This window comes from Akebia trifoliata, unplaced genomic scaffold (assembly GCF_017979445.1).
Source record: "Akebia trifoliata isolate Shusen 1 unplaced genomic scaffold, ASM1797944v1 Contig00341_ERROPOS679206+, whole genome shotgun sequence".
Lineage (NCBI taxonomy): Eukaryota > Viridiplantae > Streptophyta > Magnoliopsida > Ranunculales > Lardizabalaceae > Akebia > Akebia trifoliata.
In genome coordinates, this window is record NW_028236971.1 from 136,817 (window position 1) to 152,963 (window position 16,147).

The 16,147-nt window shown below is 32.9% G+C and overlaps 1 protein-coding gene across 1 annotated transcript; it reads left to right on the forward strand.

The window, feature by feature from the left end:
- Positions 1–10,845: 10,845 nt before the first annotated feature.
- On the forward strand, positions 10,846–15,770 carry LOC147381589 (delta(12)-fatty-acid desaturase FAD2-like). The gene is made up of 2 exons (XM_086430185.1): positions 10,846–10,996; positions 14,334–15,770. Exon 2 carries the CDS (start codon positions 14,362–14,364, stop codon positions 15,505–15,507), a length of 1,146 nt encoding a protein of 381 aa, XP_086286311.1. The 5' UTR covers positions 10,846–10,996; positions 14,334–14,361; the 3' UTR covers positions 15,508–15,770.
- The last annotated feature ends 377 nt before the right edge of the window (positions 15,771–16,147 follow it).

Genomic DNA, 16,147 nt, shown 5'->3' on the forward strand with positions numbered 1-16,147 from the left:
GCCACAACTCACAATTATACATGTCAGTATTAAATATATATATATATATATATATAGCATAATAATTTTTAAGAATCTTGTAAGGGCCATGGCTATACTTATGGTTTGGTCTTTTTTATAAAGTACATATAAAATAATACTCTGTAAAAAAAAAACTGGGGGTCACGACCGTCCTTTGTCGCCCCTGAATGCTGGATTGACTTTAACTCATACTTTGCTAACGTTGAGGTGTATATGGAACCATAGATGCTTTTCATCAGAATAGGAGTGAAAAGCATTTATGGTTGTGTGGGCACTTCCACATCAGCAAAGTGTGAATTGAGGTCACTCCAGCATGACTCCTTCAAAATGACTAATGATAAATTGACGTGTTAAAACGTACATGGCTAACGTGACAAGTGCACAAAATTGTAGATCTTTTTCCTTGTGTATCTTGAAGAAAAAAATCTATTGTTCTATGTATTTGCCATGTCAATCACGTATGTTTTAGAGTTTCATCTTATTAGGACTCCTTCAAAATACATGAGAGAAAGGGATAATTTATTGAGAAATGACTATTAAGGAGCAAAATGATATTTTGAAAAAATTATTTATTAAACTTTAATTTAAGATTTTCTTGCTAAAAATCAATGGATCTGGTTAAGGTTGATTCCATCCACTTTAACTTACGGGATAGGTTTTCAGACTTTTGAATTTGGTTGGGAGTTGTCATCTAATTTAAGTTAAGAAATCATGATGACGATCAATCCAAAATACAGGTCAATTTACAATAGAAATTTTGAACAATGGATAAGGTTATGGATAACAAATCCACCCATGGGAGCGTATTTTTCTTCTTTTCCTATTTTTGGAATGCCATGACAAGGCGTTTGTTTGGGAAATTTTGATTTCGAATTTTTTAGTATTGTTTGTTTGAGAATTTTTTGTTTTTATTTGTTTAAAAATAATCTCAAACGGATGGATTTGTTTGAGAAATGTTGTTTTTTTTTTTTTTTTTTAATATTTGTTTGAGAATCCCAAACTTGTGGGATTGTTTATTTTTTTCTTTGTAAATTTTTATTTTTTTTGGAAAGATTTCAAATGGGTGGGAGATCATTGAATTCCTGAATTTAAATGAGTAGATGTAATTGTCACGATGATGTGGCACACTCTCAACCGTTGAAAATGACTACAAAGAACTATACGAAAAAAAAGGATGCACATGATCAACCATAATGGAGGGATGTCGGTAGTTAGGTACTTCTATTAACACACCAACTTTTACTTATAACACACCAATTTATATGTGAGTAATTCCTTTTTTTTTTTCAACTTTCAAGGGTTTTTGGGTCGAAGACTAGTATTTTGCAACAATATACTTTCTTTAAAAACAGATTGAGCCTTCCATAAAAATATACAACATAGGTCATTTCTCATAAAATGGATCAAACCTACTTATTCTACAAGATTAATGTTGAAGTGATCTCAATTGGGGGACATCTTGATGTGATGGCCTACACATGCTTATAGATGTGTTTTTTCCGATATACAAATAAAATGTATCTACAGACATGCGCGTGCCACTACGTCAAGGTGTCCCCCGCTGAGGTCACTCTTAACACGACTCATTTTACAAGGAAACCTCTCAACCTACCTTACTTTCTTCTTCACTTTCTTTGGATTTTTTGTTGTTTAAAATTTTAACAATCACACTTTATAAAGCAATTTGGGGTGTCGACACATGGGATAGGTTTGTATAATAACATCTTACCCTCAAGCATGGAATAAGTTCATATATCGCAAGATCAACTTATCCAAGGCATGGATAGCTTGGTATAGAAAAATGCAGAAGTGACATTAAACTTTACATCGATTCACAAATTGTTGTACAGGGAGCCATAGATTATTTGCTTTGGGTGCACCTCCACATCAGCAATGTGGGAATCAATGTCGATATTAATGTCACTCCAACATGACTCGTTGGTATAAACCCCTGAGCTAGGCCAAAGTCAGCTTCGAACAACGAAATTAAATGGGATTGGTGTTGGTTAAGCCAACTTTTTCAAGTGTACTTTTGAATGATGGATTTCAACTTGGTCCACAAAAAAAGAAGTTGTGAGATGAAAACTATATAAACGTGTTATGCTCACCGGCCATCATTATAAATGAGGTGACTTTGTCATTTCCCTTCACACTAACTTTTACTTATAACACATCAATTTATATGTAAATAATTGTTTAATTTCAAAAGAATGATGTATTGTAAATAAAATTTGGTGTGCCAATAGAATCTCTCTTGTTATTTTCATATTAATTATTATCATATAAGAGAAAGGTTGCATGGACCAAGGGACCATGTACAACATGGATCGAGGTCCACATTTTGGCCATGTGAATAACTCTATTCAGGGGCGAAGTCAGGATTTTCTTGTAGTGAGGGCAAACTATAATTAGTTGTATAGTTGAAGAACTTGAATGGAGGGAGGTGAGGGTGTGGGGGCAAAAATTGGAGGGAGATGAGGGTGTAGGGGCAAATGGGGCATGTAATTAGTTGAAAATATAGGGGTGTTTCAAAGTTCTGTGGGGGCAATTGCCCTCACCAACTCCACCCCTGCCTCTATCGGTTCGAATGACAACTCAATCCTCTTGGTTGTGGTTTAGATTGACTTTAAAAGAAAAAAAAAAGCATTTTCTAGAGTCAAAATCTAGAATTTAAAAATGGATGGTCATTTAATTCTTACATTTAAAATTTAAATCCAACAGTGAAAAAAATCGTCTTTTTCAATTTTATTTTTTTAAGAATTTATAAAATTTTATGCTCTATATAAATGTGGCACCCAATGGTATATTTGTGTGCGACGTTGAAAAGAGCATCTCATTCAATAAAACGCCCAGTCGGTCCCATTTATGAGATGGGCTAGAGTGGGATTCCAACAATGAAATTAAATCTGATATATTGGTGTTAGTTAAACTCCTTTTTCAAGTGTATTTTTGAATGATGGATTTCAACTTTTGAATGAAAACACTCCAACGCGATCTAAGTCAAATCAAAAGCGATATTAACATGTGAAGCTCACCATATTTATAAATAAGGTGATTTTGATATTTCCTTCACGTTTTGAGGAATATTTGACATTGCCCATGTTTTTAAACTCATGACATGCTCATTTACATTGGCCTTATCTTATAAACTAAAGAAAAATGACTTAAACACCCTAGTCTTCAACCTGTAATCAAATGTGTTGTTCAATAAATAGGGTGATTCAAACATATCCCTCCATGTTTAATCTATTTGACCTAATATTCGATCCATTATTTTGAATCTTGTAGAAAACTCTTGATATTCTATCCAAAATTTCATTATCTTCTACTTCGAAAATCCTTCCTTGATCTTGAGGTTCAATGGTTGAAGTAGATAAAATCTTAACATTGAAGAGCACGATAAAATTGGAGAGTTTTTATTGCCTTATAAAGGGTTTGTCTATAACAGATTACGACTTCTACTTTAGACTTTTATGTCTAAGAGAAGCAGAAATCTAGCGTCTGGGAGAATCTTGTCTGTTATAAAAGCTGTTAAAGTATTGGGCTTCACACAAAAACTTAAAAATCTTGTTTATTTAACTATTTTTAGTTGGTGGATTCTAGAAAAATGGCTACAATTCTCTTACATGTAAAAAAAAAATAGTCGAATGATAAATTTTGACTACAACCTTGATAACTATCCATACTAATATATAACGGGAAATGTTCAACATCTATACTTTACCTTACGCTTTACAAAACGTGTTTTGTCCTACATGGGTTAGAAGTTTTGGAATGGACTAATTTTTTATGAGAATGATCTCTACAATTAGAAGATCATCCTCACCAAAAATCAGCCCATTCCGAAATTTCTAGCCTCATATTTACAAGTTGAAAAATCGTGAACCGTCCATTTTTTGTAAATCATTTTTATGGTGTTAGAAGTTTTGAAATGGGCTGATTTTTGGTGAGAATGATCTCCTCACCATAGAGATCATCCTCACTAAAAATCAGCCTATTCCAAAACTTTTAACCCATGTAGGACAAAACACGTTTGGTAAAGCGTAGGGTGGTGAACGGGACACATATATAATATAATTATGTCATCAACATGTTTTAGTTTAATGCATATCTAATATTCTTCTCTTTCTCTAGGTCTTGATTTACTCATCATTTGACAAAAAATATTATTTAAATTATATAAACATGAATCAATATGAAAGATTTATATATATATATATATATAAAACACATCTCAAAGATGTTTATTCCAAAGTTAAATCTCAACATGGGATTTTGTGTTTGAGATGATCTATTTTCTCATGAGTAATTCTTGGTGAGTCATTAAATATGTAATTATTGAGATTTGAAGGTTGAGGAAGATAAAATGTTAAGGTTATGTTGCCTATAAATTGATCCAAAAATACTTAGATAAAAAAAAACTTGATGAAAAAAAGGTCCTTTACACCACATTAAATTGAGGTGAATCAAGCATCCATGCATAAAGAATCTAAGGTTGACAGAGTAGCAAATCATAAATAGATCTAACTAATCTTGGATTTGGTTCTGGTTGAAGATCCATCGAACACATTTGAGTAACAAATCGCAAAAACAAAGTAGCAAATAGATATAACATGTTAGGCTTAAGAGTATTTGAACAAAGAACTATCGAATTTCAAAACAAAGAGTTGCTTGTTGAGTTCAATTCGTTCCCTAACCCACAAATCGCAAATCAAACTTCTACAATTAAAAGAAATTGAAGAGAGATGAAGTAGAGGATATTTTTTTTGAAAAATGTGAAATTTGACTTCACGTAGAAGTCATTGAAGTAAAAAAAAAGGTAACCGTCCTTAAAAAGCAAGCTTCGTAGACTTTTCCAACTCAAAGCCCAAAAAACCTCTAACAAACAAATCCTAACTTTTGCTTATGCCACCTTAGGATGTGGGCTAATGCTTTGGTAATTTACATATGAGTTGGGGTGGCATTAGCGAAAGTTGGAATGACAATAGAATCTCTCTAAAATTATTTTAAAGGTTGAAGCAAATTAAATTTTAAGGTTGAGGAGTATAGTTAAAAAAGAAAAATTACCCAATATGACTGATTTTGGAAAGAAAAATCACAGGTTTTTTATTCCAATTTGATTATGAGGGTATTTAAGTCATTTTATTAAATTATTTGAAAAATACCAAAGTCAAGGGAGTGGCAGAGGCTGCATGTCATCAGTTTTAAAACATGACGATATCTAAAATATTGATTTAAACGTGGAAGGGAGCATCTAAATCATTACAATCTTAAATATGAAAGACTAGCAACATTGTTATATTGCACCACGTGATGTGCAATCTTAAAAAGTAGAGAGATTCGGCAGATCCAACTAATATTTTTCCATGAAATCTAGAAGAGTGTAGTGTTGGATTGCCAATTTGATAATTCATGTTGGCCCCATGAATCTAAGTAAGACTTGAAATCTTATTAAATGGGATCAATAACTTTATAGTGTCTATAAATTTTGTGGATATCACAAGATGATGCAATTGAGAAACTTTTCTAACTGATCGGTGTAGTTAGAAAAGTATTTTTCTTTTTAAAAAAATTTCTAGTATCAAATGATGTGACAAGTCCGATGGCTATCCAATCCTAAGTCTCTTGTTAAGAGTCAAGAATATGTCGAGTATTAAGTTAAAATAAACATTATGATTTTCAACAAATCATGTGACAAGTAAAACACCGCCCAACCAACCAATAAATGACTTGAGTCAATCAAGACACCCATCATCTTAAATATGCAATTTTTTATATAATTACTTATTTTAAACATGACGTAGTGGAAACGTGTGAATCAATAGATTCGATATGAATTAAGATATTGTGTTTAATAGAACACATGAAATCAATTTAAATCAATAAATTCAATTAAAAAATAAGCAATAGTTTGAAAGAAAATAAAACATAAAGTTAAAAAGTAATTAAAAAAAAAAAATTGAATTGATATTGTGGACACCCTATTTTGCATTCGCTTGGTTAATCAAGTCATCAATCTGATTGCGGTGGTTTCTGATGATGTATGAATATTCTAAAGATTTTTAATTAGTTACTAAACATGTTTCCAAAATTCAGATGAGATATTCAACGCAAATAAACCTTAGAAACCACATTACGTTAAGAAAATGGGATCTGAAATAAATAAATTATCATTTTGGGACCAAAAGAAATTTTACAAGAAAAATTAACCAAATTATCATACCTTTGATGCCAAAACACTACTATAGACTACATTACGCTTAGAAAAACATTTTTGAATACATAAAATAACAACTTGAAAATAAATAAATTATTTCGTTAATTTTTACAAAATTTGACAAAATTATCAAAATGCCCCTCGTGGGGCCGCATCCATTTCCTGCAAAAATTCATAAATGACAAAATCAATATTCTCAATGAATTCCTTACAAAAAAATCTATTATGAAACATCCCAAAATGTTGGAAAATAACATCCTAACGCAAAAACTCTCTTTAAAGGAAAAAAATGATAATTTTTCAATTCTAAAATTCAAAAATTTTAAATCAATAATTAAGAATTTTAATTAATGTAAAGTGAAATCTTAATAAATAAAATTAAAAATTTTAAATAAATAAATACACTTAATTGATCCCATGGGTCAATTTCAAGTGACGCCTCATTTATTCAAGTGGGACCCACCTAACATTTAATTAAAAAACCCTCCATCGAAGATCTAAAAGAAATTAAAATAATTAAATAAACCCTCTACTGGGAGGTTCTTTAAAAAATTAAAACTTAATTCTACATAAGTCAATTAAATTGAATCCAAATAAAAATCCTTTAAATCTTATCCAAAACAACTTGAAGATTAGTTAAAAATGAACTCCATCCAAAAGAGACTTAATCTATCTCTAACCCTATCAAAAACTTTTATAAAAAGGCATTTCTACCCCCAAATCTCATAAGTTTTCAAAAATCCTAGAGAAAATAGGTCAGAAACTCCTTTGAAGTCTCCCAAAATCCTAAATCTGAAACTCAATTTAATACCTAACCCTCGGGCCTTGATTTTTAACTTAAAAATCTTAAAAAACATTAAAAAAAAATTAGAAAACATTCAGATCTAGAAAAAAATTCTCATTTTCGAGTTCGGGAGTATATCTCAAAGTGGATATAGATCGATAAAATTCGCATGAGGAACGCTACCATCAATTTATGAAGAACCAATCGCCGCAATTACCCAAGTAAAATATTTAATATATTTTTTTTATATTATAGATTTAGGTCATTTTCACAATGTAAATTTTTTAGAATAATAGAGTTCGATTTTCGCCTAGCAAGATTAGAGCTTAACACCTTCCAATCTCGTAATTTGATCACCATACCCGTGATTTCTTTGTAGATTTTGTTTTATCTTGTTTAGAGTCAATTTTTTGTTTCTAAACCGTAAAATTAAGTGACGATTCTTAAAATCGAATCCACACCCGCAAATTGATGGCACTCTCAATGGAAACTCCACTAGGGATATCGAAGACCAAATTTGAAAATCCAAAATATTGCATAGTTTTTTTTCGTGATTTTTCTATTGTTTGAGTCGAGGGTTAGCTTTGGTGACCCAAAACAATCCAAGATTTAAGGTTTTAAAAAAATGAAAAGGAGGATAAAATTGTGGCTATTGAGATTAAAAGAAAATATTGGAAATGTCCATTCGGTTGAAGGAGTGAAATTCAAAAAAAAAAAAGAAGTTAAAGAGGGTTTGAGATTTTATTACTCAACGAATGAAAATATCTATATATGGGACAGTTCATGGGACACAAGTAAAAACATATGTAAAACACGATGGTTTTCAAAATATGGGTTAGAAGTTTCGGATTGAGTTGATTTTTTGTGAGGATGATCTCTATGATGAGAAGATCATCCTCACAAAAAATCAACCCAATCTAAACCTTCTAACCCCATCAGAAATGATTTAGAATGTGAACCATCGATTTTTTACCAATAATTAGTAACCACTTTTGATGGATTTTGAAGTTTCAGATTAGGTTGATTTTTTGTGAGGATGATCTTCTCACCATAGAGATCATCCTCACAAAAAAATTAGCTCAATCCAAAACTTCTAACCCATATTTTGAAAAATGATTCATTTTACATATGATTTTACTTATGTCCCATGAACCGTCCTCATATATATATATATATATATATATATATATATATATATATATATATAAGTGGTGTTCTTTTGACAAAATGTTAGACAACATTTTAAACAAAGCATTTTGTCTATATGAGCTAAAAGTTTTGGAATGGGCTGATTTTTTTTTTGTGAGGATGATCTCTATGGTGAGAAAATCATCATCACAAAAAATCAGCCAATTCTGAAATTTCTAACCCTAGTTTATAAATTGAAGAATCGTGAATCGTAAATTTTTCCGTTAGTTTGTAACCACTTTTCATGGGGTTACAAGTTAAGAATTGGCTGACTTTTTATGAGGATGATCTATTGATTATAGAGAACATCCTCACAAAAAAATCAGTCCATTTCGAAACTTTTTAGTCATATAAGACAAAATTTTGTCTAGGATTTTGTCAAAATAACTCGACCCTATATATATATATATATATATATATATATATATATATATATATATATATATAGGGTAGCGATCAAGGGCAAACTTTTTAGCAAACTTTTTGGCAAAACATTTTTCAAAACATAGGTTAGAGGTTTTGGAATGGGCTGATTTTTGGTGAGGATGATCTCTACAGTGAGGAGATCATCCTCACCAAAAATCAGCCCATTCCAAAACTTCTAACCCCATCAAAAACAGTTTACAAAAAATGGACAGTCCACAATTTTTTAGCTTGTAAATATGGGTTAGAAGTTTTGGAATGGGCTGATTTTTGGTGAGGATGATCTCCTCACTGTAGAGATCATCCTCACCAAAAATCAGCCCATTCCAAAACATCTAACTCATGTTTTGAAAAATGTTTTGCCAAAAAGTTGGCCATTGAACGCCCCCCATATATATATATATATATATATATATATATATATATATATATATAAGGTAGCGTTCTTTTGACAAAAATCCTAGACAACATTCTAAACAAAGCATTTTGTTTTATATGAGCTAAAAGTTTCATAATGGACTGATTTTTGTGAGAATGATCTCTATGATGAGAAAATCATCCTCACAGAAAATCAGCCAATTCTAAAATTTTTAACCCTAATTTATAAGATGAAGAATCATAATCTGTCAATTTTTACTGTTAGTTTGTAACCACTTTTCATGGGGTTAGAAGTTTCAGAATTGGCTAATTTTTTGTGAGGATGATCTACTGACTATAGAGATCATCCTCACAAAAAATCAGTCAATTCCAAAACTTTTTAGTCATATAAGACAAAAATTTTATCTAGAATATTATCTAGGATTTTGTCAAAAGAACGCTATCCATATATATATATATATATAGATAGATATATGGGTGGCGTTTGGAGGCCTTAAAGTGAGCCAAACATTTTGCTAAACATTGGGTTAAGAATAGGCTGATTTTTTATGAGGATGATCTCTATGATGAGGAGATCATCCTCACCAAAAATCAGCCCATTCCAAAACTTCTAACCCTATCAAAAGTGATTTACAAAAATTGGACAGTCCACGATTCTTCAACTCATGAAGAGATCATCCTCATCAAAAATCAAATCATTCCGAAACTTTTAACCTATGTTTTGAAAAATGTTTGGCACAATATTTGGCTCTCTTTAAGGCCTCCGAACGCTCTCTGATATATATATATATGGAGAGAGAGAGAGAGAGAGAGAGGACAACGAGAGGAGAGAGAGTACGTGGGGTGGGGTGAGGTCGCATATGGTATGTTGGAAGGAAGGCAAAAAAAAAATCGCTCACAAAAATCTGGAATCCACCACCGTTCACATGCACCCATGTGTATTGAACATGATAATTTTTCAACATTAAAATTCGAAAATTTAAAATCAATAATTAAGAATCTTAACTAATGTAAAATGAAATCTTAATAAACTAAATTTAAAATTTTAAATAAATAAATACAATTAACTAAGTCTATGGGTCAATTTCAAATGACGACCCATTTATTCAAGTGGGACTTACTTGACATTTAATTAAAAAAATCCTTCATTGGGAGTCTCAAAGAATTTAAAATAATTAAATAAACCCTCTATTAATGAATTCTGTAAAAAATTTAAAATTAATTATACTTAAATTAATTAAATTGAATTCAAATAAAAATTCTTTAAATCTTATATAAAATAACTTAAAAATTAGTTAAAGATAGACTTTATGTAAAAAAGACCTAATCTAACTCTAATCTAATATAAAAAAAACTTACTTATATATATGTGTCTTCCGTCACTATACCTCTAAAAATTGGCTTATATAATCATAATCTACTCTAACTCGTTCGAGTTGAATCTCGGTCGCTTCTTTCGAGACCTTGAACTCAGCCAATTCGAACTCGGACAACTTTTAGACAAATAATATGTGCAAGTTGTCACGAGTAGAGTGCTGCTGCTTCAGCCATTTTTAGAAAATTGTCAGGACTCGAATTAATTACACCAAGCCAATATTTTTACAGCTAAGAGTGCAATCTTGACGGTACATTTGATTTTTCAGTAAAAAAATCTGACGGTCAGGATTGGGTGACGATTTCCAAGATAACTTAGCATCTGTCATCGAATCTCATAGACGGATGTCATTTGCCAATTAGAATTTGACACGTTTCCAATAGCAGATTGACTAAGCCCAGTGCGTGTTGGTGATAGAAGGTGAGGCCCACATTAGGGCTAATGGTGAGGAGGGAAAGAAAAGCTTAAATACTTGACGACAGAGGCTATAGAGGCCAAGAGAATAAAAGGGAAGAACGAACGGTGAGAGAGAGAGAGAGAGAGAGAGAGAGGTAGAGGGAGGGAGAGAGAGAGAGATAGAGATCGAGAGAGGCGTAGCGCTTCTCATCAGGTTCGTGTTCCTTCTCTAATTCCATTTACTTTTGTTAAAAAAAATTGTTTTTTCGTTTGATTTTTGGTTGGCATTTTGAATTTGATTCGTAATTTCTACATTTTTTAACGTTTAGAGATACAAAGCCCTGAAACTGCTTTCTAGGCGATTTTTTCATGTTAGATCTAAGATGTAGAACATGTTCTCGGTTTAAATTTCTTGAATTTGATATATGTTACTCTGTTCCTGCGTTTTTGTTAGTCTATTAAGAGTGTCCCCCCATTCGTGCTCAGATTTGAATTTTTCTGGTTGCAGAGACACAGATTGGGAGATCTAGATTATTTTAACAGATAATATATCTTTTTTTCTTTTATTTTTTATAAGATTCAGATTTTTAGCTCTTCTGCTGTTGGATTCAAGTCTGATTTGAGGCGGTTTCAGTTTTCTTCCCTTCTCTTGCATGTTTGATCTAGGGCTTGTATTTCAGATCAAAAGTGTTGATTTGATGTTCTTCCTTGATTCATCTGAAGATCTGTGTTCTACGTTCTGTGTCCCATCTCTCTGTTCGATCCGTACATTTAGATCGATTGAATTATAAAATCATTATTTTATTTCTAGAGATCTGTTTTGATAAGCTTTAGATGATATTTCGTCGGAAACTGTGGAAATTGCTTTTGAGGTTTAAGAATCTTGATCGAACGGACGGCTGAGAAGAGATTATGGACCTTAAGACTTCCAAACTTGATAGATCTCTAAGAAACAAGTTCCATCTCTAGGAAACCTGTGTTTTTGGAAAAGTTGTTTTGAGATTAGAAAAGGCCAAATCTTAAGAAAAATATGCTCGCTTCTGACATTTCTTTGGAATCTGGTAAAAAAGATTTGAAGTTCTCCTTCAAACGAAAGGCTAAGATGAGATGGTATTGCTTGATATCACAAAGGGATAGATCTCTGAAAAAAAAAAGTTTCAATCTCCAGGAAAATCGCGTTTGAGTTTAGAAAGTTTTTTTTTTTTTTTTTTTTTTAATTTCTTCTGAAATTTTGGAAATTTCTATTGCCCTTTCTAAATAGAGTCCCGATTCACTGCTTCGTTGGAGACTGCGTTAAACAGTTCGCTGACGTGGTAGCGCACAGATAATCATAGATTTATTGCCTCGAGATACAAGTCAGAAATTGAACGGTTCTTTATGCACTGCCACGTCAGTGGAATTTTGAAGACAGTGTCCATCGCAGGCATTCTAAGCATTTTCCTTCTAAATTTTAGCAGAATTATAGCGCCGGACGAGATTTGAGGCTCTTCGTCAAACGAACGGTTGAGATGATAGGATTGTCCTCAAGATTCACCATGATTAGATCTTTAAGAAATATGTGTTTTAAATGCTGAGCGTCAAACGATGTTTGAGAGGTTGTATATTTTTTATGTTTTTTTCAATAGATTTCATGTCACATCAGTGCACGGCTGCTTTTCTCTTTTTTTTTATTTATAGAAAATGGACTACTTCACGACGAGTGTTGTTAGGGCGCACGTTAAAGTGCAATAAATACACTTTGAAAATTGGATTCTGTACCGAAAATGCCCTTAAAAATCAATTTTATTAAAATACCCTCCGATTCTAATTTTCAAAGTGTTTTTATTAACCAAAAAATCCCTTTATGAAAAGTTTGGTAGAGTCCAGGGCAGATATGTCTTTTCACATTCTGGGATGTTTGGTAGGTGTCTAATTCTTAAAACCTATTTCATTCAATTCGGTTCTCTGTCCAACGTCCTCTTTCGGTAAACGCTAAGTGAAGAAATTGCCACGCTTCGCTGACAGGACGATGTGGCTTGTGCGGACCTACACTCCACACGTTAGATGGATGAGACAGTTTTTCTTTTTTCTTTAAAATATATATATAATATAATATTTGATGCCCTTGGTGTGATCAAAGATGACATGCCCCCCTTTCCTTGATCTTGTTACATCGTAGATGTAAATGATCAAAATATTATTATTTTTAATTTATAGTAAAGAAAATCTTTAATTTTTCTTCCTAAAACCGATCGTCTCAAAGTTCTGGTTAAAATTATTTACCTTACTTTCAAGATTATATCTGCTTTGACTTAATAAGGAAAAAATAAAAATTGTGCTCCTCTTCAACCTTAAGATTCAATCTTCAAATTTGAGTTATAAGATTCAAAATTTGAAGTAGAAGTTGATGGAATTTGAAGGTAAATATCAAGGATTTGCTATTAGAGATTATTAAAAGTGAATTTGAGTATGATAAATTCAAGAAAGGTTCAATAGATTTAAAAATAATTTACTAGAGATTTGAGTAGAAAAATCAATGGATTTTTGTTAATTGTTAGAGGTTGAAGATGAGGGTATTTAGGTCATTTTCTCATTTGTTATTGAGGTTCAAGTGACATGTCATCTGTTTGAAAATTAAGGGTATCTCAAATATTCACCGAAATATGTTTAAATCACTCTTACGTTCTGATGTGATCTGTTTTAACCTTTTGTGCCATTTTGTATTTCTCTATTGTTAGTAACGTTCTTTATGAATGGTTCACACCAATAAAGTGTCTTATTAAACATAAGATCTGTTTCATGAGGTGTTGAAAACTTCAATTGATTGCGAAGTCAATATTTGTTAAATGAGTCGTGTTAAAGCAGCGCGTGAAAACATACGTGATCGTGGCTGACGTGGCAATGGCACAGAACCATAGATCTTTTTCTTTGGGATACACAAGGAAAAAGATCTAAGGTTCTGTGTCTTTGCCCCATACAGACTGCGTAGATTTTAGCATGTTGTTTATCATTAGTCTTGTTAAATTGTTCTATTTTGGTGTCTGTCAAAGCTGATAAATAATTAAGCATAGCCTATGGTCCACGCAGGTGGTTTTGGACGTTATGTATACTTTAAGGCGGCTAACTGTGAGAGAAATATTTGATTTTAAGATAATTAAAGGCTTTTTCAAAAGTCAAACGACGTTTGAGGCACTTAATTAAAGATTTGGTTGAAACAATAAAAAAATATGCATATTTTCTAGATATTGGAAATAATTAAAGATTTGTATGAACAATACTTTCAACTGCATTTTCAATCTTGAGACTTTATTCCTTTTATGTTTAATGCAGTTTGCTAAGTCGTCTAAAATCTCTTGAGTGTTGATACATCCTGGATTCAAAAACTGCTTTCACACACACCTACTAATTACGAATCACTAACCTGCTTGTTTGCTTATAAAAATAAAAATAAAAATAAAAATAGTATAACTGATTTTTATTGGGGAATAGTTTTAGGAAAGTCTAAAAATTAGAGGCTAACTGATTGATCTCGGGATATTATTTTTGTTTATGTATTATGTTTTGCTTTTCAGGTCCTGAAATCTCACATAGGCAATAACAATGGGTGCTGGTGGCCGAATGTCTGTCCCCTCTACCAAGGAAAAACAAAAAGTCCTTGGTCGAGTGCCAACCTCAAAGCCTCCATTCACTCTAAGCCAACTCAAGAAAGCCATCCCCCCTCGCTGTTTTGAACGCTCTGTGCTCCGCTCATTCTCATACGTCGTCATTGACCTAGTCATCGTCTTTCTCTTCTATTACATAGCCACAACTTTCTTTCCCGTCTTACCTCAGCCTGTCTCATTCATTGCTTGGCCCATCTACTGGGCCTGCCAAGGTAGTGTCCTCACTGGTGTCTGGGTCATAGCTCACGAGTGTGGACACCACGCCTTTAGTGACTATCAATGGCTCGACGACACAGTTGGACTCGTCCTCCACTCATGCCTCCTTGTTCCGTACTTCTCTTGGAAGTACAGTCATCGTCGCCACCACTCAAATACTGGATCACTTGAGCGTGATGAGGTCTTTGTCCCAAAACCGAAATCCAAGGTTTCTTGGTTCTCCAAGTACCTCAATAACCCACCTGGCCGAGTCCTCACACTTGCAATCACACTCCTTCTAGGCTGGCCATTGTACTTGGCCTTCAATGTCTCAGGTCGTCCATATGACCGTTTCGCCTGCCACTTTGATCCTTACGGCCCAATTTACAATGACCGCGAACGTAAACAGATATACCTATCAGATGCTGGTATCGTTGCAGTCACATATGGGCTAATTCGGCTTTGTGCGGCGAAAGGGCTAAGTTGGGTTTTCTGTGTTTATGGAGTTCCACTGCTGATCGTTAATGGGTTTCTCGTATTGATCACATTTCTGCAACACACTCATCCGTCATTGCCACATTATGATTCATCAGAATGGGATTGGTTGAAGGGAGCATTGGCAACAGTGGATAGGGATTATGGGGTGTTAAACAAAGTTTTCCATAACATCACTGATACACATGTGGCCCATCACTTATTTTCTACGATGCCACATTACAATGCAATGGAGGCGACGAAGGCAATCAAACCAATTCTCGGGGAGTACTACCAGTTTGATGAGACACCATTTTATAAGGCGATGTGGAGGGAAGCAAGGGAATGCCTCTATGTTGAGCCAGATGAGGATGCTCATGATAATGGAGTCTTCTGGTATCGGAATAAATTTTAAAACTGAGAAGTAGGTGTGTTTGTGTGTGTGTGTGTGTGCACACGCGTGTACATGCACGATTGTGTGTGTGTGTTAGAATGTGAGGAGAAGAACTCAGTTTCATGTGAACTGTTGCATTGGTATGTATTATGTGATTATCCTCCAGATCCATGAACAATCTTCAAACACATTAACATGCCAAGGAGTTCAAGTTTAAAAGTCGAGATAGTTAGTAATGGTGTTATAATTCAAAAAATAAATATAATATTCTCCTATTATTTGTAGGGTCTTGCTTGTACCTCGGAGATTTGGGCGGAGATATGGTGCTCTAAGAGAAGAGTCATAAAAAATAAAAATAAAATTTTAAGAGATTATTTAAAAAAGGAAAAAAAGTATCAAAACGCACATGTATGGGGTCAAAATTGGGGACCAATTTTTTTAATATAATATGTCCAATCACGTACCCACTTTGATATTTATCTTCACGAAAATGGGAACTCACTGTTAGGTCACATTTGTGGTTTACATTTTTTAGTTTTCTTGTGAACATTATATAATATTGTGTGGTGGGGGGGATATTTTAAGAAATTAAAGTTTGATCCAATCAAACACCTATTGGGGTTTAGAAATATCAAATGTGTGATCTTACTTTCTAATATGT

Coding starts and splice junctions, on each gene's coding strand:
- LOC147381589 (XM_086430185.1), top strand. CDS start 14,362: ATGGGTGCTGGTGGCCGAATGTCTGTCCCCTCTACCAAGGAAAAACAA.